The 24,021-nt window shown below is 52.2% G+C and overlaps 2 protein-coding genes across 8 annotated transcripts; one reads left to right on the top strand and one right to left on the bottom strand.

Moving 5' to 3' along the window:
* Positions 1 to 105: 105 nt before the first annotated feature.
* Positions 106 to 9,237, bottom strand: EXOC3L1 (exocyst complex component 3 like 1). Of its 7 annotated transcripts, XM_061468872.1 has the most exons (14): positions 8,638 to 9,032; positions 7,647 to 7,807; positions 6,640 to 6,666; positions 6,447 to 6,528; positions 5,482 to 6,142; positions 5,202 to 5,319; positions 4,885 to 5,010; positions 4,681 to 4,781; positions 4,153 to 4,263; positions 3,937 to 4,066; positions 2,825 to 2,947; positions 2,324 to 2,479; positions 1,831 to 1,955; positions 106 to 1,334 (listed from the first exon to the last, which is right to left on the bottom strand). In XM_061468872.1, the coding sequence occupies exons 1-14, from the start codon at positions 8,693 to 8,695 to the stop codon at positions 1,148 to 1,150; spliced, it is 2,166 nt and encodes a 721-aa protein (XP_061324856.1). In that variant the 5' UTR covers positions 8,696 to 9,032; the 3' UTR covers positions 106 to 1,147. The 7 variants fall into 7 exon arrangements, with proteins under 7 accessions (XP_061324856.1, XP_061324855.1, XP_061324852.1 ...); XM_061468871.1 differs by lacking the exon at positions 8,638 to 9,032 and adding an exon at positions 9,106 to 9,231 and having other exon boundaries at positions 6,447 to 6,666; XM_061468868.1 differs by having other exon boundaries at positions 6,447 to 6,666.
* E2F4 (E2F transcription factor 4) lies at positions 9,182 to 23,981 on the top strand. Its single transcript, XM_061468903.1, has 10 exons — positions 9,182 to 9,673; positions 11,021 to 11,130; positions 11,615 to 11,776; positions 12,299 to 12,342; positions 15,024 to 15,085; positions 15,724 to 16,009; positions 17,048 to 17,239; positions 18,702 to 18,749; positions 21,378 to 21,422; positions 21,749 to 23,981. The coding sequence occupies exons 1-10, from the start codon at positions 9,182 to 9,184 to the stop codon at positions 21,862 to 21,864; spliced, it is 1,557 nt and encodes a 518-aa protein (XP_061324887.1). The 3' UTR covers positions 21,865 to 23,981.
* Positions 23,982 to 24,021: the final 40 nt, after the last annotated feature.

The raw sequence follows: 24,021 nt of genomic DNA, 5'->3' as shown, positions 1-24,021 counted from the left end.
GCTGATGCTGAGCACAGGAATGAATCCCCCTCTCCCTTCTGTGCCACCCATATGCCCTGTCCCTTGCCCTAGCGCACTGGGGAGCAGAGCCTGGATGCTGGTGAGTGATTGCTGAGCTCAGGCCTTTATTTCTGGCAATGGTGCCATGCAAGGAGAGCAGGATCTGGCCCGCCACAAGGCAGGAAATGTGGAGGTCCTACAGGGTGCTGCAGGGGCAGGATGCAGGAAGAGAGACAAGGCTTCGCTCCTGATCTCCACATGGCACCTGGGGAGGACATAACTGATGGCTGGACAGCAGTGGAAGATGGAGGAAGAGCCAGTGCCCAGGGCAGTGCTCAGTGCTGCCCATCATGAAGGAAGCTTGTGACAGGGGGATGCTGAACACCAACACAACAGTCTTGGACTCAAGTCCTGTCCTGGATGTTGGCAAAAGAGCCAGGCCAGGAGCTGGGCAGGTCAGAGGAACTCAGAGCTGTCCCTTCACACCAGCAGGGACAGGGTTGACAGCACTACCCCAGGTGCTGAGACCCCCCTGTGCCCTTCTCCTCTGCATCTGTGAGCCACAATGAGCTGGCTAAGCTGCTCTCCACTGTCCATGCAGGGCCCAGCCTGGTGGAGCAGCAACAGCAGACTTCTGGGTTGAGCCAAAACAGATCAAGTCATCCCATGGCTAAAACCCTCCTGCAAGCTTGGGTCTAGCAAGCCTCCAGCCTGCCTCAGAGCTGAGGTGGTAACAGACTCCATGGTGGGATGTGCTGGCTCAGAGATTTGGGGAAACCCAAATACCTCTAGCCCCACGGAGACGTGGACTAACCCCAGCTGCAGACTCCTGTCCTGTGCTCCGTGTCTCCTCTCTTTCCTGCAGGCAATAGGCCAACCCTGAACTCCTGCCCCAGCAGTTCGGCACAGCAGCTACAGGCTGGTTTTCTCCTGACCCGGATCTCCTGGGACTGGTGCTTGCAGCAGGGAACAATCAGCCCAGCAAGGCAGAGGAGGATGGCACATATCCAGACTATCTCCAACACAGGGCAAGGTGCTGTGTAGGGGATGCCATATGGCATCTCCACTCTTCCCTCATGCAGTCTTAGCAGTGTCCTGCACAGTCCGTATGCCTGTGGGGCAGTGGGAGCAGGCTGTGGGCACAGTGTCAGGCACACTTGCCCTTGCGAAGGCAGAAGGGCAGCTCCTGCATGGGGACCAGGATGGTGCTGAAGATGGGCCGGTAGCTCTCTGGCACGACCTGGGGATGCTGTGCCATCATGTCCAGCACCATGTGCCGCACCTCCTTGGAGACATCACCCCGGATATCCAGCAAGGTGGAGATGTGCTCATCGCTGCGAGAGAGCAAGAGGTGAGTCGGGTGCTGCTGTCTCGCGGCACTGTCCACAGTGTCCCACAAACCACCCATGATCCAGAGAAGCTGAGCTGAGCCCAGTGGAGAGTTGGTGCCTTGCACCAGACAAACTTTAAAGTTTACTTGAAAATAACCCCACAAACCTTATAGATTTGGTTTTGCCATTTCATGGGTTTCAGCTGATTCTGACATTTCCAATTTGGTGGTTTGTGATTGCTCACACTTGATTTGGCCACCAAATACAGGTAGGTGAGTGCCACAAGCAGAACTGCTTTTTCCTTTACATCTTTGCCCATGGGACTCTGCAAGAACCCCTCAAATCTGGAGCATGGGAAAGGGAAACCTCAGGAACAAGGGGAAAAAGCTCAGGTTGGGGCCTGCTCTGCAGCGTAACCTCCCAGGGTCCATCCCAAGCACCTGCCGTGGGCAGACTCACACCTTCCCCTTCTCACAGGAGGCCAGAGCCGGACTTTTACCTGACGTCAGGGTACTTGGTGATGAAGCCCAGCACCTCCAGGCTGAGCAGTGCTGGGTCTTTGAGACAGATAAGCTCCTGCAGGGCAAAGACGGCCTCCAGGCTCTGCTGATTCTGGTCCAGACCCTGGGAGGGAGAGCAGCCACATGTGGGACCACGACACCACCACAGTGGCCATGAGATGCCGCCCAGTCCTCAGTACCCACATGGGGACCTGCCCCTTCCACCTCCCCATTCAGCATGTCCCACTGTGCAGCCTCAGTGACCACCACTGGACAAGGTGGATGGTCCCCCGAGTCCCTGATCCAGCCAGTTCCTCCCGTCCTGGCCTCCCAACTGCCCAAGTGTAATAGCCATATCTTGTTCATGGGCTGATGCACCCAGCTCCATCCTAGAGGGCAGCAGGAGGGTGATGGAGTGGAGCTGTGAGCTCCCTGCACCGACCTCATTGTGTGGCCAGCCCCAGCTCCCCAGCACACCACAGCACCTCTCACCAGCCCGCAGAAGAGCTCGCGGAGCTGCATGGCATCCAGCAGCAGGCGGGCACAGAGCTGGCCCCGCTCCTCCTCACTTTTGCACACCACCTTCTTCTGCATGAGCGCCCGCAGGTACTGGCTGGCCACCAGCAGCTCGGTCTCCATCAGCAGGAGCTGGGCAGGGAGAGCTGTTAGCACTGGGCACCAACTGGGCGTCAATCCCAATGGCCCAGGGAAAGGCAGAGGAAAACGGATTGCATACAACACCAAGCCGTGAGGACAACCTGCTGGGAAGACCCCTGGCTGGAGGGACAGAGAAAGGAGCTGAATTTGGGGGAAACCCTGAAGACCTCTGCATGGCGGTGCCCTCCAGGCTGCTCCAGAGGATACAGGCTCTCCAGCAAACCCAGCAGTGACTGCATCCTCTGGGGATCCTGCACTCCAGTGTGGCACCCAGCCACCCACCCTCCTCACCCTACAGACAAAAGCCATTTGAAAGACACCCCACAGCAACTATACCATGAAGACGGGTCTCCTGACATGGGAGAAGTCCTTCGCATACTTGTCGATCACTTCACACATGCTGCTGACAAGCTGAGACCCCAAGAGCCACTTGCGGGAATGCAGCTGCAGGCAGAGGGGCTGGAAGAAGCAGAGGAGCAGCCTGTGGTGCTCTGCTTCCACTCACCCTCACAGCCACAGGGCACCTTGACATCCCACCATTGCTGCCTGCTCTGTCTGCAGTGTCCCCCCAGCCCCAGCTGCCAGCCAAAAGTCACCATCAAACTAGAGGAGTGCTCCAGATTAGGAAATAATGGAAACATACAGGGTCTTCCCCTCTCTCACACCCAGAGAGCCGCTGGTTAGGGCTTTATCTAGGTCCCAATGCCCCATCGTGAGCAGCACCCAATGTCTGGGCTGCAAGCTACTCCTTTTGGAGCTTTTGGCCTGACCTGCTGTGATTTTCTTCTTAATCCCCACTCCACTTCCCTTGTGTACACGTAACATGTTTATGGCCGAGGGCTTTGATCTTCTCCTACTCCTGCACCACTGTCCTTGCCTGTCCTCCTGCCTGCAGGCAGACATTTCCTCTGTGTCTGCTGGGGCCAGAGCAGTCTCTACTCTGCCTGCGAGCATTTCACCCTTTAGCTGCTCCTTTGTTTTCATGGCATTCGACCCCTAAATAGCAATGCCATTCATTATTCCAGATTTTAAGTCCAGGAAAGCTAAATGTGATTACGCTGGCAGGAAATGACTCAGGCAGCATATGGGCTCGTATCCTCTGCATGACATCGCCTCTCTCCTGTTGGTTTTCTGCCATGGAATAGACATCAAAAGGAGCACTGGGCAGCCGGGGGGGCTGTGGCTCCTAGTCTCTGTTGGAACGTGATTTGGGGGCCAGGAGACATTTGCCCCAGCGTGTCTGGTGACACATGGGTGAGCTGTGTGTGGTTATCAAGGTCTGGGAGACAGATGGTGGAGATGTCCGCAGGATGATAGCAGGGCAGGGGGTAGTGGTGGGGATGCTTGGCAGGAATGAACCCCACCCGGGGTTGTAGCTGTAGGGCTATTCTTGCTGGGGACTGGTTTGTTGCAGCCCTGCCAGCCTCTGTGGCTGTGGACAAATGTACCTGCAGGTCCAGGAGCAGCTCCTCCAGCAGCAGCTGGCAGGCCTTCTTCTGTGTCCTGTCAAAAGCAGCACGGAGGGACAAGGGGACTTCTCTGGAGGCAGTGTTGGGGTGCAGGGAGGAGACAGAGGAACTGGGAGAGAGAGCAGAAGGGAGGATACAGCTTCCTTTTGCGTGGTGGGATCACTATAAGAGCTACAAGGTGCTGGAGCACGTTACCTGAGAGCCAGGTTGTTGTTGAGTGTGGCTAGTAGGTAGGACATGTAGTATTTGGGTATGGAACGGTCCTTCTGGTGCTCCTTCCCACACTGCACTATGGCTTCCCGCAGCCTGCAACACAGTGAGTCAAACATGGATGGGCAGAGCTCTGGATGTCTCGCCGCAAAGACCTGGAGTCGGGGTGCTCCTGGGGGCATGTGGACGTCCACAACCCCCCCCAGCTTACATAGCTCTTTCCAGCTCCAGCCACCAGGTTGGAGAGTGACAGGTTACTGGGCAGGGTGGGAAACTGGACCCCCTTGGAAGAGGAGACTGGTGCTACCAGAGAAGCCCCTGGGGCAGCAAGCCCAGAGAGTTGATGCCCCATGAGGGCTGGGACAGTTGTTCCATGAGTAGGCAGGCTGCTGAGCCTTCTGTGACCTGGATGAGCACTGGGTGCTCTGCAGCAGATCTCCATCAGCCTATGATGCTTGGACATGGCACCCCAGGTTTGTGAGGATGGGCAGGGGTGTGAGTGACTCCACTGACCGGCCTAGAAATGCCTCAAGCTCCTCTAAGGCCATGTTGTAGACCTTCTGCTGCAGAGACTCAGTAATCAAGGAGGCTACCTGGATATTCTCTTTCAGCATCTGCAGAGGGAGAGGCAAGCGGAGTCAGTGAGAAGCTGGAGGCCATGACCCCCTTCCTGGCGGCTCTCATCATGGTCCTGCACCCACAGTGCTGCGGACCCACCTGCATGACAATGATGGGCAGGGCTGACTGGAAGAAGCCCTGATGGTCCGTCTCAGGTTCCTCTTCCCTGAACCATTCCTTGAACTCCACCTCCAGGGTCCTCTGCATCCACTCGAGCACACTGGCCTGTGGGATGGGTGCCTACCACTGTCAGCCCAAGAAGTCAGGTACTGACTCCCTCTGAGACCCAGCACAGCTCAGCAGCAAGTTCTGGGCCTTGTCCCACAGGCTCACAGTTTTCTGCTGCTGTTAGAGCAGATGCTGGTTCAGCGGTGGCCACTGGGTCCTCATACCTATTGACCGTCCAGCTCACTCACCTTGACTTTCATCACGTATTTCCTCTCTGTCTGATCCATGAGCTCAGGGGACATCAAGGGACCCAGAGCAGAAACATCCACTTCTGGGAGAAGGTCGGGGTGACCCATCATCTCTGGGCTGCAGGGCAGAGGTGGGACAGGGCTGGGAAGACCTATGTTTTTCAGGAGTTCCCACCTCTACCCACTATGATCCCCAAGCAGCCAGAGCCACTCTCCCAACCCACACGTGCTGGTGGACAGCCCGGCTCTCCACAACCACCCCTCCTGGGTCGGTGCTGACCTGTTGTACACACAAAGCGCCCACTCCAGGAGGAGGAAGAGTGCCTGTTTGTCCAGGTCCTCCCGGAGGATGTCCTGGAGGTGGCTGCTGAGGGCCTGGTGGAAGGTGGCAGTGCAGACACTGAGGATCTTGTAGTGAGATGGGACACACTGGACCATCAGCTCCTTCACCACACGCAGCTCAGACACAATGCCTTTCTGCAGTGCTGCCAAGTGCCTGGCCAGCCCTGACCCCTCCGGGTCCATGCGGGGGGCTTGAAAGTGAGATCCTGTGATGGTCTCCTGGAGAACGTGGTAGAACTTCTGCCTCCAGCCCTTTGGACGGCCAGGGGGCAGGAAGGTGGCCTCCAGGAGCAGAGTATCATCTATTTTCTCCTCCCGCTCAATGATCCTTATAGCGCTGACAAAGAGAACTGGGTCCTCATGAACCAGATGCAGGCTGCTGCCCACGATGTCCCACAGCTGCTTGGCCAGGGTCTCATTGAGCTCCTGGAGGCCACTGAAGTAGGACAGTACAGTTGTCTGGGCACTGGAGAATCCGCGGAGGTGCAGCTGGGAGAGGATGTCATCCCGGAGGTGCTCCATCATCATGAGCTCTGCGTGGGCCTCCAGAAGCTGCTGCCCATGGAGCAGCTGCAGTGTATGGGAGAAAACCTCTTGGACTGTGGGAAAGGGAGGAGAAATGCCAGGACTGAGTGCAGAGAGTGCAAGGGGTGGCCACAAGGGTCATGGGTGCAGGGTAGCAGGGAGATGGTGAGGGGAAGGGCCTGAAATCCAGGACTTTGGGAACACCATGCTGGAGCAAGCCCTGGGGATGCAGTGGCATCTCCATCCACAGAGACTTTCCAAACCCAACCAGCAAAGCCCAAGCAACCTGCTCCAGCTTTGCCACCAGCCCAGGGCTGGACTGAAGCTCTCCCCAGTGCCTTTCAGCCCAAAGCCATGAGGACCAGGCCAGTGTCTTACCTGAGAAGAGCTGAGGCAGCACCTGGACCACCGAGGCCAACTGCACGTGCTCTGCCATCAGCGCCCGCATCTGCTGGAGGCCCTGGAAGCGGTCTGCAGTGTTGAGCAGGGCCCATCGTGCAGCCCCCAGGTCCTGGCACAAGCTCTGCACCTCTTGGGCTGCTGACCGCAGCTGCTCCAGCCCTGCACTTACCCCCTCCAGGTAGGACTGGACAGTGGACTGGGGAGCAGAAGAGGACGAAGTGGCAGTGGAGCAGCTCTCAAAGGCTGGAGGACTCGCACATCATGTGCCCCATCCCTACAAGGTCCTTTTTGCATCCAGTTTCGCAGTCTCACAGGGCCACACCTGCCTCTGCCATCACACCATTACATCCCAAACCCTTCTGCGATGACCCCATCCCACCCACCTCCAGCACTCATGCACAGCTGGGAGACAGGCATCACTTTGAGTAACCAAGGCAGCAGGGTGAGCTGTAACCAGATGTTTTTCAGTTTTAAAAGACTACTTTGCTTCTGCAGAACACTAACAGGCCACAGGATCCCCATGTGCCCCCGCAAAGGGGGCATATTAATGGCATGAAGCACCTCAATGGCAATACAAACCCTCCTCCCATCTTTTCCAGCTGGCACATCTCCGTGCCCCGTCTACTCATTCAACTCCCAGCTCCTGGTGCCAGTAAGCGCTTAACCCAGCATCACCAGAAGCAAGTTGTTTCTGAGGCCACATTGCTTAAAATGTGTCACCTCCTGGACAATGCACCCACATTCCAGGTAGGATAAACTATCTCCAAAATCATCAGGAGAAGGTCGGGGTGCTCAGACCTTAAGGTCTGAGGTTAATTATTCCTTGGGTTATGCAAAAAGAGTTGCCCTGAGCAGGGAGCATGGGGAGCCCCTTTGGTTGTGTGGAAATGGTGCTTCTCCTGTGGGAATCTGCAGGCAGGGGTATACTCTAGCTCTTTGCCTCCTCCTGGCCATGGTGTACAGGAACCTTGGTGCTGGGATGGAATGGTACGATGTGCTGAACACCCTTGGTGGTTTGTTTTAAGGAGGGGTAGAGACACGGGAGACTCGTTTTAGGACAAGATCTTGACAGAAGTGGATACAGAGATGATTCAATGCACAAGGGGAAATGCTGTCTGGGGTCTCTGCTTGAGGAGGCTGTGGGTGTCCCTGGGGTGGGCTGTGCTGAACACCCACCTTCAGCCGGGACTGGATGGAGCTGTTCCTCTGTGTCTCTCGGTTCCGGTACTGCCCCAGCCCCTCCAGTTTCTCGGGGCGGTAGAACACCCCTGAAGCCCATTTCAGAGCAGCTCCTCTCGCCAACTTCTCAGCCTTCTCTGCTTCCGGCCACTCCTGATCTGGGGATGAAGCCAGGGGTTAAGAAGCACAGTGAAGCCTCTCCTGGCAGGGCAGGAAGGGCCCCTGTGGCGGGAAGCTGCCATCAGACTTCCAAGCACACCCAGATGTGTGAAACAAAGACTGCAAGTGGGTTCACCTGCGAGGGCCCCTGAGACACCACCACGGGCTGAAGTTGTCACAGTGGCTGTGCTGAGGGGCTGCCACCCACCCCCACAGCTTGCGCTGTCCCCCAGGCCCAGCACAGGACCCCACCACCATCCCGGCGCAGTGCTGGGCTCTCTGAGGAGGGGCTGATGCCACCAGGAAGCCCATGGCAGGGCTGAGGCTTTGGCAGTGAGTCAGCAAGAGGGGTGGCGCGATGGCAGCTCTTGCATGAGGGAAAGCCAAGCCGAGGTGAGGAGGTGGGGGGCTGCAGTGTCCCCCTTGGCACAGGGTCCAAAGCCATGAAAAGGACCTCTGGCCAGAGCAGAGCAGAGCTGAGAACCAGTGCAGTTATCACACGACAGCCCCAGCTGCAGATTTGTTTCATCTTGCCCTATCCCCAGCACCTCCCTGCAGCCTGTGGGGATATCACCATCAGGCTCTGCTCTGCTGTGAGCCTGCCCGCACGGGCACTAGAGGCTTCAGAGGAGGCTGGTGGCTTTGAGGACAAGCCGAGTGATGAGCAGCGCTGCTTTGGGCGCAGTTATCACCATCAGGAAACAGCCAGGCTTCACCCTCACCAAGAGCACAAGGACCAGCCCCGGCACAGGGAAAAGGTCCATGGGGTGTTGAGGCAGAGGGCAGGGGAGACCCCGAATTGTGCTGCAAGCCATCCCTCCCTGCCCACCGCCGCCCCGGGGCTGGCTGCATCCTCCCGTTACCTCTGGGGCTCGCAGCGCGCTCATCCTCCGCAGACAAGCCCATGGTGTCCTGGCTGTGCGGGGCTAACGGAGCCAGGGCAGGGCTGCGCGGAGGAAGCGGCGACCGTTTCCTCAGCCTCAGATCCCCATTGTGTTCTCGCAGCTCAGGACGTCAGGCACGGGGGGCGGAGGGGAGGGGGGGCACGGAAGAAAAGGCGTCGCGGCTGCCGCAGGGCTCAGGTCTCGAAATCACGCCCTATGTGCCCCGGGCAGCCCCGCAGCCCCTCGCTGGGCCCCGCAGCTCTGCCCGGGGAGCACAGAGCGAGGGGCGCCGACCCTCGCTAGCGCTTCCAGCGCACCTTGTCCGTCCATTCCGGGAGCACAGCCAACCGCGGGGGGGGTGGGAGGGGGGAGTGGTGAAGGGGAGAGAGAGCGGGGGGGAAGCGGCGATGGACCATCCCCACCGGGGACGGACTTTTCTCTCTGGGAACGGACCATTCCCGATTGGAGACGGAGCCTTCCTGGCCGGGAATGAACCCACCGGCGTCCCTCCGCCAGACACAGCCCTCCCGGGGCGCGGGACAAAGCGTTTGCCCTCGCGCTGGGACGGAAGATGGGCACAGCAGCAAACCGCGTGCTGCAGGGTCTAACTGTGGCCTCGGTGCCGCTGGGAGCGAGGGGAGGGACGCCCCAGTTTTACCCTGGACTCTTCCCCGCCGCGATCGGGGCAGGCGGCGCCCGCGGCCCCCCCGTGTGCCCCCAAAGAAACAGCCTCGACCCTTCTCCCGCCCCGGAAGCTGCCGCATTGCCCCGCGGCCCGGAAGCGGAAGCGCGGCGGTGCCGGAGCCGGCGGACGGCGGGCAGATGGCGGAGTGCGGGCCGCAGCCGTCCGGTGGTGGGAGCGGGTCCGGGTCCGGAAGCGGCGCTGCGCCGAGCCGGCACGAGAAGAGCCTGGGGCTGCTCACCACCAAGTTTGTGTCGTTGCTGCAGGAGGCCAAGGACGGCGTGCTCGACCTCAAGCTGGTGCGGGGCTGGCCGGGGGGTGGGTTGGGACGGGACTGGCTGGAGGGGGGTCGGCACTCGGGGCAATGTCGGGCAATGTTTTCGTGGTTAAAATGTCCCTTAAGTGGGTTGGTGTTGGTTAGGGTGTGATTGGGTAGGTGACACTATGAAGGCTGGAGTGCCTCTGCTCTGACAGGCTGAGGGAGCTGGGCTTGTTCAGCCTGGAGAAGAGAAGTCTCCTTAAGGGGAGACCTTAGAGCAGCTCCAGTGCCTAAAGGGGCTACAAGAAACCTGGAGAGGGGCTTTGGACAAGGGCCTGTAGGGACAGGACAAGGGGGAATGGCTTTAACCTGACAGAGGGGAGACTGAGATGAGATCTCGGGAAGAAGTTCTTCCCTGTGAGGGTGCTGAGGCCCTGGCACAGGTTGCCCAGAGAAGCTGTGGCTGCCCCATCCCTGGCAGTGTTCAAAGCCAGGTTGGATGGGACTTGGAGCAACCTGCTCTAGTGGAAGGCGTCCCTGGGTCGGAACTGGATGACCTTTAAGGTCCTTTCCAACCCAAACCATTCTGTGATATGATCAGTTGTGTGGGTGTAGGGTTGCCAAAATCCTGGTCTGTTACTGCCAGGTGAGAGGGAACATCATTCCTGTGCTCTGTGTGTGCTGCTGCTGCTGCTGTTGGTCCTGGCTGTGCTGGTGCAGCACACATGCTCTCTTGCGGTGCTGGGTTGCTGGGTGGTAATGGAAACAGGCATATTGATGCGGTCTGACATGTCCCGAAGCCTGAGGGGAGTAATATTGCATGAGCAAGGCAGAAAGTCGCAGGGCTGCTCTGGAGCTCCTGCCGTGCAGCCATGCTTATGCCTCTCCTGGCATTCTGTCTTTCAAACAGAGAAATCTCCCTCTTGAAAGGTGCTGAAGTTCTATCAACTGCATCAGTTCCAATTTAGAAAAGACCTTTGAGTGTTGAGTTTGCTAAACCATTGTCAGTTACAGAAACAGCTCTGCATTCTTCTTCCCATCCCCATCTCTTCCATCCTGAAGGAGCACTGAATTTTCAGGCTGCCAAATTAGTATCTTCTAGCACTGCTTTGCTGCTGTGGAATGATAATTTGTGGATCCACCATGAGCTGAATGGCTGAGTTTGTTTTGTGTTTAGTGAGGAAATTGCAAGAAAAGGGACAGAGGGTCAGCAGCTTCTTTTCTCATGGTCATAATGACATTGGGAACATGGCTTTGTAATCTGAGGTGCTGGAACAACACAGGAACAAGATGGTGAGCAGAGTGCTTGGCCAGGAATTAACCTGACATGCAGGAAGGAGTGAAATATGACTGAGAGTTTGGAGTTAAGTGCCTAACCTTTTTGCAGGCTGCAGATACCTTGGCTGTGCGACAGAAACGACGGATCTACGATATCACAAATGTCCTGGAAGGCATTGGGTTGATCGAGAAGAAATCCAAGAACAGTATCCAGTGGAAGTGAGTGACAAGAGGTTTAAATTGTTCACAGGTTCCTTCTAGGCCAGGTCTGAGTGACACTGGGATTAAAATGTGCAGCTCAGACCAGGGTTCTTCAGTGGTCTGTATGTTCTAGTACTTCCCCAGCTGGGCTATGGTGATGGTAGTAATGCGGAAAGCTGAAATACTTATGTCTTTTTTTTTTACAATAGAGCTGTTATTTTGACAGGAACTGTTTGAAGCACTTTGGGCTAGAAAAGATGCCTGTCATGGGACTGGAGATGGGCAAGAGTCCTGCCAGTCTGCAGGATGTAGGCAGATGTACCAAACATTGCAGTGCTGGGAGATGGGGATCTAGAGCAGGTACAAAGGAGGCTTTCTGGGTGATCTGGCCTTTGGCGTGTGATAGGGGTAGCAGTAAGGGAGGTGGCAGCCTCTGAGAAGTTGGGGCTGGTCTGGGTGCCTGCAGGGCCTGATGCATGTCACTCCTTTTTATATTCCCCAGAGGGGTGGGTCCTGGTTGCAATACTCGTGAAATAGCTCACAAACTGATAGAGCTGAAGGCAGACATAGAGGACCTGGAGCAGCGGGAGCAGGAGCTGGAGCAGCAGAAGATGTGGGTGCAGCAGAGCATCAAAAATGTTACAGAAGACATGAAGAATAGTCAATATCCTTTGTGTGAACCCATTACTGTCTCTGCATTTGCTTATGGGGCTGGAAAGCAGAGACCTGAGGACTGGGTTTGTGTCACCCTGCTCATGGTAGAGGAGTGGTGGTGACCTGTTGCTGCTGGAGGATCTGCACTGAAAGGGTCAAAAGGCAGTGCCTGGCTTTGGAATTGGGGTATCTGTCCAGCCTGGGAACCAACTTTCTCTGGCGTGCATGGCTCCTTGCCTGACTTTTTAAAGTAAAAACCACTGTAATGTTTACCATCGTGAGAAAAGTGCTTCTCTCTGAGTCACAGGTACCACTTCTTGGAGTGCAGAGCTGCTCCTGTGGCTTGCCTCTCTTAGGATGTCAGCTCTGACGAGCATATAGCTTGCAGACCTCACCTGCAGACCATTTCAGAGCGTGTCACAGGGAGCCTTCTGGGAATGGCATTTCTTGTGCTCAGGAAGGAAGCATCAGGTGCCCATTGAGTTCTCCAACTGCACAGGAAGCTGCCGGCTTTCTCCTTAACATTGGAAACATTAGCATATGTGACACATGAAGATCTCTGCAGGTGCTTCACAGGTGAGGAAGTGACATTCCATCACAAAGATGTAATGCTGCAGTCCTAGCAGTCTGTCCCAGCTGCTTCCTCCAGAGAAGAGGAGGCAGGGAGCCACAGGCTGCCCAACAGCATCAGGTTAAATGTAGTGTGAGCTCTGATGCCATCCTGGGTTTATGTAGCACCGAGTTGTAGCTTTCTTGTCACCATCAGAGCAGGCAGGTGGTTTCTGTTACTGGAACATGGCTGCTATTCCTAACAAAGTCTTTTTGCTGAGTGTCACTATGTGGATGTGCACATGTTAAGTTAGAAGCCTGTCTTTTAGAACACTGTCCACCCAAGCCCTTAAGTTTTAGGGGCTTGGGTGGACAGTTTTCTAATAAGGCAAATTTTATTTCATGGTAGAGATCTGGGTGTAAGCAGGAAGACAGCATAAAACATGGTCCCCCAGCTGCATAGTGACCTCTACCAACAAGAATGCAAGAGGGAGGTAGTGAAGAGCAGGATGGAAGGGAATACACTGCTGTAACCTCACTCCCTTCTGTACTGCCTTCATAAAGCTGTGAGGTCCATGTATGTTCTCTGTGGGGCAGAAGTGAAGAAGACCCACAGGAGCACAGGAGTGTCTCTATTGCCAATTTTATTGACAGCTGTAGGACCAAAACTAATCAGATAATTCCCTGGTGGCCGGCGTGCAGCTCAGCAGCCTGCAGGACATCAATTGTTTTGCTGTAGTGGTGTGGAGTCACCTTTCTGCTTCAGTGGACACCTCGCCTTTTCTGACCACGAGCAGCCTGCATCTGCTTGAAGCAGAGATTGAAGCTGCTTACCCTGACCTCCCACACGTAATCTCACCCTTGTCTTTTCCAAGCAGTCTTCTCACCCTACACTTCATCAGCTCTTCTGTTTTTCTTCTTTGCCTTTGTGTGCTTTCCTTGTTCACCACCAGACTTTATACTGCTCAAGATCTTGCTGGTACTATATGCAAGCACCCTCTTTGCTTTCCTGTTCCTTCTGACTGAAGCTAGTGCTTCTGGGGGCAGGGATTTTGTTTTCAATTTGACAGTGCCTGGGGCCAGATAATTCTTCCAGATTGTTCTGAGTTTACTGGAGACCAGCAGACAGCTTGTTGCTTGGTTGATTGAGTGTTTTGCATCTTATTGCACCTGGTTTTTGTAAAGCAGCTTGTGTTTGAAGTTAGACCTCACCAAAACACACAGAGATTAGAAGGCAGATCTGAATTCCCTCCAGAAGAGAGGTTTGATTCATGTTTTTCCATTGTCTGTTCAGTTTTCTTGTAGGAATGTGCCTTACGTGACTTTTAATTTCTCTCCTGAGCATATGAGCGTTGCAGAGGTTCCTTGTCATACCACTTGTGTTCTTGTACTTTGGTCAAGTTTGAATTTCAGCTCTTGTTTTTCTGATTAATTGGTATTGAACTGTCTCTCACAAAGTGAGTTAGGGGTTGAGAATTTCCATGCTTGGACTCTTGTCAATGAATTTGTTACTTGGATTAATTAAAAGGAAAATAATTAAGAATATATTAGTTTTTAGTGACATTGAAATGTAATTTTCCCATCTGTTACTGCAGACTCAAAGAGGAAATGGAAACACACTGTACACTGTTGTGTAAAAGTATTTGAGATGTAGCTATCAGGGGAGGTACAAACACAGCACCTGTATTTGAAACTAACAGGTCTTAAAGCTTGAGCTTGTGTGCTTGAGCTTGTGTCTTTGAGCTTTAATATGCATCGATATCTCTTAACATTTTTCTTCAGTGCATATTTGTTAAAGGAATCCCATCTTACTGACAAGTCCTGTGTTATTTTGAATCCCTGTAATCTTAGAGGATCTGACCTTTGCCTGCCTGCCTGAAATTACAGGCTGTGCTCCTCTGCTCTCCATTCTCTCCCATTACTCCGAGGATCTTCCATATTACAAGTGAAGCTTAATGCAGACTACCAGTGAAGTGCAAATACTAACCACACTAAAGCTGAAACATTCTAAGTGAAAGCTGCTAACTGCTTAGTCTGAGTGTGTCTAGTGTTTACAGCACTGGTATTTCTCTGTTCACATTTCTCTAAACCCAAATATAGACTGGAAGCTGCTCACCTGTGATTGTGTTATTAGGGAGACAGATCTTAAGGAGCTGCAGAACTTGAAAAGATGTCAGCTGGGATCCCAGCCCTGTATGTGCTGGGCTCTGCAAGGTCCAATACAACTAGCACCAGGCAGCTGTCTTGCCAGTATTGACTGTGGAGTATTGGTTTTGGGTACTGGGTCTCCAAGTATGAGGTTGCTATGCTGTTGGCAGCCTGGCTCCTCAGCCTAGTTCCACACCATCTCTCTGCTGGCAGTGCAGCTCTTGGAGTTGCGTGTTCTTTTGATTCTAATTCACATATAAAAGCTTGTGACAGTAGGAGGAAAGATCCTTCCTCCAATATTAAGGTCTTCTCAGAAGTGAATTTAAGCCAGCCTTTCTGAGGAAAAGAAAGGTTAGTCCTGTTAAGGATGCCACTAAAACACTAGTATTGCTTTAGGAGAAGTTTTGCATGTTCTCTGGGCCTTGAGCAGTTGGGCATGTTGGGAGCTGTTTGATATGCCTAGCAGGTCAGGTGGGTGTAAATGGCAGTCCTCTCGAGATGGGGAGCTTTGAGGAGGGGCTCTTTGTCAATGCTTAATGATCATCAGTCTGTTTCTACAGGAGACACCCTCCTTGCAATTCGAGCCCCATCAGGCACACGTTTGGAGGTGCCCATCCCTGAGGTGAGCAAGAAATGCATGGGCAAAGTGCAGGAGTGTGCTTGTGTGTGTGTTGGGGCAGGGGTTGTTGCTGGATTGACCAGGCTGAGAGTCATAAGTCAGGGATGTTGATGGAGTCAGAGAAACTGACAACCCAAGGAAAGCTCCAGATACTAAATTAATTGCCAGGAAACTGTTATTTGGAAGTATCTGAGTATTTGCAGGAGCAGCGGGGGAGAGGATAGTCCTGAGAGTCAGGGGAGTTGTATGTGGAACAGTGCCGAACTGCCTGGACAGCATGTCTTGGAATCACGGCATGGTTTGGGTTGGAAGAGACCTTAAAGCTCATCCAGTTCCAACCCCCTGCTAGAGCAGGTTGCTCCAAGCCCCGTCCAAGCTGGCCTTGAACACTGCCAGGGATGGGGCAGCCACAGCTTCTCTGGGCAACCTGTGCCAAGCGTCTCAGCACCCTCACAGAGAAGAACTTCTTCCTTAGATCTCATCTCAATCTCCCTCTTTCAATTTAAAACCATTTCCCCTTGTCCTGTCACTACATGCCCTTGTAAAAAGTCCCTCTCAGATGTCTTGCCTGTGTGAAATTCCTGTTCTGTTTGGAAAGGGCATGTCATGTACGGTTTTGTTTTGCTTTTGACTTTTCTCAGGGCCTAAATGGGCAGAAGAAATACCAGATCCATCTGAAGAGCACAAATGGTCCCATTGATGTTCTCTTAGTAAACAAAGATACTTGGAGCTCTCCTCCTGTTGTACTGCCTGTTCCTCCACCTGAAGATCTCATTCAGTGCCAGGCAGTTGCAGCCTCAAAACCGCCGATCTCACCAGTTGCCCACTTCCAGGAGACATCCGTTCCCAGCAGCACCAAGCCCTCTACACCAGCATCTACCAGCAGTCAGGAGCACAGCCCTCCTGCACAGAATCCCACAAGCACAGGTGAGAGGGAGGCTGCAAGAGGCAGAAACAGGATGGGGGCTGACAAGGAGAGTACATTCCTCAGCCTAGATGGGGCTGGCACTGCTGGTCATGCAGCTCTGTCAGCTCCTGGCAAAGGGGGCATCTCTGAATTTGCTGCAGTGAGCCTCTTCTGTCTTCATTAGTGGAACTGGCTGTGGTAATGGAAGAAAGACACTTGGCTTCAGGGGGTGGTGCCAAGCTGAAGGAGCAGTGGTGGAGAGAGACTGGTCATACAGACTGGCAGAAGTTTGTAAAAGGGTCTTTTTGAGTCTCAAGTTCAACTTTCAGTTTGAAAAAACACTTTGTCAAAAATACTATGTTAGGTTGGTTGCAGCTTTGTCCAGCTAAATTTTGAAAGCTTCCAGCAGTGGAAATCCCCAGCTTCCTTTGTGAGCTCTTCCAGAGCTGCAGCACTCTCTCAGCAAATTCCTTTTTCTGGATACCTGGATGCTTTGGGCTGCATCTTGTGCCTGTTGTGCATGTTAATGTTATTCAGCACCACTGAGAAGTTCTTAATTTTTGTACCTACCTTTCAGGTAGCTGCAAGATTCTGTTACATTGCCCTTAGACTTCTCTTTGCGTGACTGAACAAGCCCAGCTCCCACCCCGTCCTTGTAGGCCATGTGCCCTATACCCTGGCCAACTTGGTAGCCCTCAGCAGGATCTTCTCCACATCTTTCTTGAACTGGAGGATGGCCAAAGCTGGATCCCAAGTGCAGTGTCGGCACCGAGCAGGATAGTAACTTCCCTCAGTATGTTGGCCACACTTCTCCTGGTGTAGCTTACTGTTTGGCTTGTATTAACTGCTCTGAGAGCATGCTTTTGGCTTATCTGCAGCCTGACATCACCATGACTGCTCTCCAGCAGAACTGGAACAGGTTGGTTTTCCTGGGTGAAAGCAAGAAGACTTCTTCCTATGTAGCTTGGCCAGCATTGCAATGAGGATTGAATCTGCTGCAGCTTGCTTTGGAGCTGGTTGGAGATGACCTTCCTATGTGTGTCTGTGGCTCTTCTCAGAATGCAGTGTCTCAGCAGCAGAGTCCAAGATCAGCGATGACTTTGATCCCATTGGGAATGTGTCCGTGTCACCCAGCCAGCCGGATGGGTTGGACACCCAGCCGCTCCAGTCCTCTGCCTCGCTGGACAGCAGCTCCATCCTACCCAGCCCCTCCACTGCCTTTGAGCCCATCAAGCCTGACCCCACAGAGAGTGAGTGTTCACCCTTGTTTCATGTGTTGTTCCAAAAGCATCAGGTTTGAAGTGAGGGAAGGGCTGCTGAGCCTGGAGGAAGGAGCTGAACTGCATTCTGCGTTTGCTGTCAGCCACAGTCTGCAAGGGATGAGTAGCCACTTCCCTGTGAGGTTGCAGGGGAACCTAGTGAGAATGGGATTGTATTGTGTCTACTGTCCAGCCACTTTTCTGTGATCATAGAATCCCAGCCTGGTTTGTGTTGGAAGGGACCTTAAAGCTCATCCAGCTCCAACCCCCTGCCATGGGGCAGCCACAGCTTCTCTGGGCAACCTGTGCCAGGGCCTCACCACCCGCATAGGGAAGACCTTCTGCCTAAGATCTCATCTCAGTCTCCCCTCTGTCAGGTTAAAGCCATTCCCCCTTCTCCTGTCCCTACAGGCCCTTGTCCAAAGCCTCTCTCCAGGTTTCCTGTAGCCCCTTTAGGCACTGGAAGCTGCTCTAAGATCTCTCCTGAGCCTTCTCCAGGCTGTCAGTACTAGAAAATATGAAAGGAACACTTGCATGAAACACATCTCTACTGTTATGTGTAGAATTATTCGTTTTCAGTCCCTTCTGTGCACAATTTCCAATTTTTGTGATTGCGTGAAGCTATAGAACTTGCAGACATCACTGAGAACACCTTTGTAACACTTGGGGAATTTTCAGTAGTAGAGCTCTCATCTGTGTTTTCCTCGTTTACTTGGGAATACTTCCTCTGTCTTTAGTAATCTTGTGGGTTTAATGATCTTGCAATGTAGATTTGGGGAGCTTCTTGGTGTGCTTGGTGAGGTGAAATGGGCTTTAAAAAAGGAACATTAGAGCTTTATGCCAGGAAATGGCAGGCTGGCCCAAGGAGAGAAAAGCGTTCTCTAGGTAAGACACACTGCTTAATGTTTTGAAGCCTACCTTCACTGCAGAAATACTCTAGGTTAGAGGGTTATGGTTAGAAGAGGAAATCTTACCAGTGCTTCTTTCACACTTCTGCTGCTAGCATATCCAGGAAGGATGAACTGTCTTTATCTTGGAGTAATCTTAATTGTGAAATTAGGCCTTTGATGTGCATATAGTTTACCATATTCCAGCAGGCCTGTGCTGCCTCTCTAAAGGCATCTCCTCATCCTACACAAGATAAATCAAGGGGGTGCACACAAGCTGACACCATGTGAGGCATACGTCCAGGCAATTACTCTGGAGATGGTGACTGTGATAACATGTTCATGTCCTGGGGCTCCTATAGGTTTATTTTAAATTGGTCAAGCTTTAAGTATTACACTGCTTATCATTGCAGCAGAAATATGTAACACTGGGTGTGGGAGCAGAGTTCTGGATGGCATAGGATGATTTGGGTGTGTAAGGAGTACAGTAGGATAGTAGGTGATTATGCCTTAAAGCTTCAGACTTCATGTAATAATGCAAACCATTTGGTTGATTGTATTTGCAGTCTTGGAACTTCCCAAAGAGCTGTTAGAGATGTTTGATCCAACAAGAGGTATGTTCACTCCCTGACCTCAGCTTTGTTCTGCACCCATCTACCTACAGAAGTGGGACAGTTTGTTTTATTCACTCCCTTTTGGATTATTTTGGATGTGTTTTTTTGTAGGGTGCCTCTGGCCTTTGGTGGCTGCTGGCTCTACTCTTAGTTAGACACTCTTAAAATTGCTGTTTTCTGTATGTATTTTCCTGTCTTTGTGTTGCCAGCAACCTTTGCTAGAGTTTGCCCAACAGCGTGCACATGAGGGCTTTCCTGTCACCATGCCAACACAGATCTGGGCTCTGGCTGCTCATGCTCCTTCTCCAACTCATCTGTACCATGTAAAATTAAAAATCCCTGTTAGTCCTGTTTCAGCTCTAGCCTGCCTAAGGCTAATCCAAGCAAATACTCTAGGGAGATAGCTGCCTCTCATCTAAACCCCCCTGGTTTTGGTGATGGTGGTAGTTTTGGAGCAGTAGGGGAGGGGATACTGTACTTGTGTTAGGAGTTCTGCCCCTCCCCAAGGAATGTCTGGGTGTTGCTTCCTAATGGCGGGATGGACTTGTGGCTAAGGGTAGGAGAGGTGAAGAAATTTGGTCTGACATAAGCCTAAAGTGTGAAACTCTTTTTGTCTGCACATTTATTTCCTTTCAGTGCTGGTGGAATACTTTCTAGCCTTGCTGCTAGGCAGAGCCAAGCACACACCAGCACTTCAATGGTGGTCCCAGGATATATACAATAGACCCTAGTTCAGTGCTCTAGCATGTGCTTTGTGAAAGTGCTGCTTTTGTGTAAAAACTCCTCAGTCCCAAATTCAAGGCTGCAGCCCATGTGTGAGGAGCCCTGGGTTCTACAGTCAGCCTGGAGAACTCCTTTCCTCCTTGCCCAGCACCCAGAGTGGATGAACTCTTGGTAATGCCTGAGTACATCTGATGAGTGAGTTTGACTTTGCAATGTGAGACATAAACTGCTGCAAGGCCGCAGATGATGTAGAAGATGTAGCTTAACTCCAGCTGATGCTACTAAAAAGGTGTTTGCTGTCTGCGGTAATTTGTGTTGTTTTATGGAGTATTCCTCCCAGTTTGGAGGAGGAAGATAGAGATCCAGGCATGAAGGACAAAACAGAGTCAGTAGCTGCAGAGGCAAAGCTCAGGACTGGAAAAAAAAGCCAAACTACAGAGGTCAGAGAAATGGGCCTTGCAGAAAGCTCCATGCAGCTTCTGTCCTCCCAGTAATCCTAGTAACATTGCCCAGGCACTAATGGCTGCTTTAAGGCAATTTAAGCTGCAAAAGCCTGGAGTTCTTCTTTAGTGTTTTGTATTGGAATTACTTTTTTAGCATGCTTTTCTCTGTCTTTTAAATGGGTGCTTAAAAACTGCTTGTTTTAAACTCATATCCTGGAAAAAATGTGAATTGCAACACACACAGGTACACACCCTCCTGTATTATCAGACCTAATCTAAAAAGGCTGGTTCTGCATTTAATTGTTATTTATTGAAGCTGGTTTTAGTCCTGTCTAGTCACTTGGTGTTGGAATTCTCTCATTGCATGGCACAGAATTAGACGAGTGGGTTCTTGTCTTCTAGTAAGTGGGCTCCTGTGGATTAGTGTCTTGAAAATGGGCTCATCTGAGTTTCTTCTTTGAAAGCTTATTTCAAGTGCAGGTGATAACAACTCAGTTAAATTGAACTGGAAGTTCTCTGGGCAACCTGTGCCAGGACCTCACCACACTCACAGGGAAGAACTTCCTAAGATCTCATCTTAGTCTCCCCTCTGTCAGGTTAAAGCCATTCCCCCTTGTCCTGTCCCTTTAGCCCTTGTCCAAACCCCTCTCCAGGCTTCTTGTAGCCTGTTTAGGCACTGGAGCTGCTCTAAGGTCTCCCCTTAAGGAGCCTTCTCTTCCCCAGGCTGACCCAGCCCAGCTCTCTCAGCCTGTCTTCAGAGCAGAGCTGCTCCAGCTCTCGCAGCATCTCCGTGGCCTCCTCTGGACTTGCTCCAACAGCTCCACATTCCTCCCATGTTGGGCCCCCAGAGCTTGGTGATCCAGGAAGGCCATGCAGAGTTCAGCTGTGCAGTCTGTTTGGCAGCAGGCAGCCACTGAATCTGCCAGGGCATATGGCTGGATTAGGCCATGGGCCAAGGGGAGCAAATCAGGGGGCCAAAGAACAAAAATGTGGAGGAGGAGACAGGAGGCTTATTAGTTTTCCTGCCCTTGGACCATTTCATTTGGGTGTTTGTTTTCTTTCTTCTCATGCTTAACAAAGTTGGTGGGTAATTGAGGACTGTGAATATGGGCTCTATCAGCTCCATTTCAGATGCCTGTTGAAAAGTTGCCTATGGGGGGAGTTTGAGGCACCAGCTAGCCTGCCAGTGCAGAGGTAGGGCACAGTCTGTCACCTGAAGGACACTGGTGTATGGTCGAGCTAAAACAGGCAGAAACCTCCGGCAGATTTTTTTTATGTAGCTTGAACTGTCTGTCACCAATTTACCTTTGCCCATGGCCTTTACTACTGCCTGCTGCACACTCTGTGCCTTAGGGAAGGGACAACAAGGGTGAGGAGCATCCTGGGAAGGGTGGGGAGAACTATACAGCAGCACAGTATGACAGCAGAGTGTGTGTCTTAACCATGCTTGTTTCTTCCCTAGAATGTATGAATTCTGACCTGCTGGAAGAGCTGATGTCATCTGAAGGTGAGTCTTTGAGCCTTGCCTTCGTGGGGTGACCTCTCCAGGAGAGGAAGACCATGCTGTGGGACTTCAGCCTTGTGGCGGCAGACTTACTCATCTTTTCTGGGCTCTGGACACAGCCTCTGTTCTCACTGTCCTGCCAGTCCCTGAGAGAAGTGTAAGAACCAGGAAAGCCTGTCTCTTCCATATCACAAGGCTGATTTGAAGCAACTTCAGCAACTTACTGTGAGGTGGCCTCATGGCTCCACAGCTCCATGCCCACTGGCAGCTCTTGGCTAGGTGTGGGAGTGCTGGGCTTTGTAACCAACTGTGAGCTTCTCTTTCCCCAGTGTTTGCTCCCTTGCTCCGCCTCTCCCCTCCACCTGGAGATCATGACTACATCTACAACCTGGATGAGAGCGAAGGCGTCTGTGACCTCTTTGATGTGCCTGTCCTCAACCTCTGACTCGTCAGTGCAGCTGTGAGCCTCACAGAGCCTTTTGTAACTCTTTTGGAAAGTGTCTATTTTTGGATTCCTTTTGTGCTAGAGCTCGATAAGTGAGTGATTCAGAGATGCTCTCTTAATGGACTCAGAACCAAGAGATGTGGACTTGCAGGCTGGGAGCCTCCCTATAGCTTCTTCCTCTGTTGCATGTGCAAAGTGCGTGTGCAACTTGCCCTGCACATCTCCCTCTCCATTGGATTCTGGACTTCCCTTCAAGGGGTCTGTGTTTTGAGTGTTCCTAGTTCATCTGTAGAGTTTGCCCACGTGCCTCTCTGAGCCTCCTCAGATCTGCATGCCTTGTTTTTTTCCTGCACTCCCAGAGGCACTTTGCACCTCCTGGGTGCCACAAGGAGCCCTAATAGCATGGTCAGTTAACAAACCCGGAGGTAGTTAGCTACATTTTTCAATGTGAGCAGGTCAGATTGGGGTGGCTGCATTTCTGAATGACGAGGGGAAAAAAAATGGCACCAAAGTGTCCATTTCTTTCAGTGACTCCAGACCAACTAGTACGTTTTACAAGAAAAAGCACTTTTTTTAGCCAGCTGTGCCTCCTAGTGGGACTCAGGAGTTGAGCACTCCTGGGAGGACCCAGGAGCTGAGTCTTTCCCTGCTTGTGCATCAGCAAGAATGCTGCTTCTGCGTTCCCCAATCTGCTGAGGCATCAGCCTAGGGTTCCAGCTCCTTGTACACAGCTGTGCTGTTTCTACAGGTCTAAAGAAGAAGTGTCAGTATGGTTCATTTTAGATTTTATTTGGTTTTGCCTGACTGAAGAGATGTTGGAAAGGATAAGGCTGCTCCAGTTGGTGCATGTAAGTTACTCCAGGTACATCAGAGCCTGCTCGTATTTGCAAATAGTTATCTTCTCCAGCCATTGCACTTGAGCCTTCAACTGTCTAAAAGGCGACCAAGCAGTAACCGTTCAGTAGTACTTTGCTGTGACAAGTTATATAGATGTTGTCATAATAGTGCTTTCCCCTCCCCACTTTTTCTCTCTCAGAATCTGTTCAGGATCAGGCTTTCTTGAAATTTGATTTCCTCCTTTACTGTTCATACCCACACTTCCAGTTCCTCATCCTGTGGCAGGACCTTTACCTACCATGATGCTTTCTCTGCATCATTTTTCCTCAAGATGTTCTTCCTTGTTTGTAATGGAAGGTCTGCACTTGGGTTTGTTGTGGTGATTGGGTGGTACTAGTCTTGGACCATGGGCAGTTTAGGTGGAGTAAAATGCCCTGATGGATTTGAGCTGTATTTTGAAAGCTCCAGTTTTTGGGTTTCGTTCAGGTTCTGCATTTGAGTGTATTCAGTTTTGCACATCTTCCTGCCAACAGAGTGGTAGCAGCTTTCCTGCCTTTCCTCATCCACAAACTGTGAAGAGAGTTCCAGGCCAGGAGCATGGGCCTTGCAGAGAGGGTGCTTGCAGCTGACCCTGTAACCTGCTGGTGTTTAACTTCTCCTGTTAACCAGAACCACAGCCAGCTGGAGCACCACCATTAAGGGATGTCAAGTCTTCAATTCTTGGAGCCCACAGGGGTGACAAGAATGTATGTCTGGGACCTGCATCCCTAAGGTGGCTCCTTGGGCCACCCATGTGGGTCTCCTCCAGAAGAGCTGGGAACAGGATGGGTTCCAGGATCATCTCTGCAGCCCCATCCTCTTTGAGAATGGCATGAAGAATCCAGGAGGAACAAGGGGATGCTCCAGTTTGAAGCAGGCAGCAGCTGCCAGCGAGGCAGCTGTGGTGTGGGACCCAGGCAGTAAAATTCCAGCATGTAGCCAGTCCTTGAACCTTCCGTCCTTGGCATGGAAGCCGGTCGGGATGCCCTAGACCTGTGCGCATTAGCTAGGCTCAGTGGCTTTGGTGTAGCTCGAGCTCTTGGCTTGGCCCTTGCCCTCCTTTCCAAGCATTTGTGTTAAGACGACCCTTGGGAAAAGGATACCTAGGGAAAAAAATGTACTGAACTTTTCATATATAAAGATTATTTTTATACTTTTTTTTTCTTTTTGCAAGAAAGTTGCCTGTAATATTTGTACAGTGTTCTTCTCTGAGGTGAATAAACAAAAACACTTTCCAGAGACTCCTGTGCTGGCCTTTCTCTCTGCTCTCTCAAGGCGGTG

The sequence above is a fragment of the Pezoporus flaviventris genome, unplaced genomic scaffold (genome assembly GCF_033815535.1).
Source record: "Pezoporus flaviventris isolate CSIRO_AGI_PZ_B2104156 unplaced genomic scaffold, CSIRO_AGI_Pfla_v1 ptg000054l, whole genome shotgun sequence".
Classification (NCBI taxonomy): Eukaryota; Metazoa; Chordata; class Aves; order Psittaciformes; family Psittacidae; genus Pezoporus; species Pezoporus flaviventris.
The sequence above is the reverse complement of the archived record's forward strand: the minus strand, read 5'-3'. Positions and strand labels throughout refer to the sequence as shown.

Bases quoted from the DNA above. Each gene is read 5' to 3' on its own strand.
- E2F4 (XM_061468903.1), top strand. From the start codon at position 9,182: ATGAACCCACCGGCGTCCCTCCGCCAGACACAGCCCTCCCGGGGCGCG. The intron at 15,086-15,723 runs GTGAGCAAGAAA...GACTTTTCTCAG, and splicing joins TGGAGGTGCCCATCCCTGAG to GGCCTAAATGGGCAGAAGAA. The intron at 21,423-21,748 runs GTGAGTCTTTGA...CTCTTTCCCCAG, and splicing joins AGAGCTGATGTCATCTGAAG to TGTTTGCTCCCTTGCTCCGC.
- EXOC3L1 (XM_061468868.1), bottom strand. From the start codon at position 8,695: ATGAGCGCGCTGCGAGCCCCAGAGGTAACGGGAGGATGCAGCCAGCCC. The intron at 6,667-7,646 runs GTGGGTGTTCAG...TCTGCTCCCCAG, and splicing joins CCATCCAGTCCCGGCTGAAG to TCCACTGTCCAGTCCTACCT. The intron at 6,143-6,446 runs GTAAGACACTGG...CCTTTCCCACAG, and splicing joins GCTGCCTCAGCTCTTCTCAG to TCCAAGAGGTTTTCTCCCAT.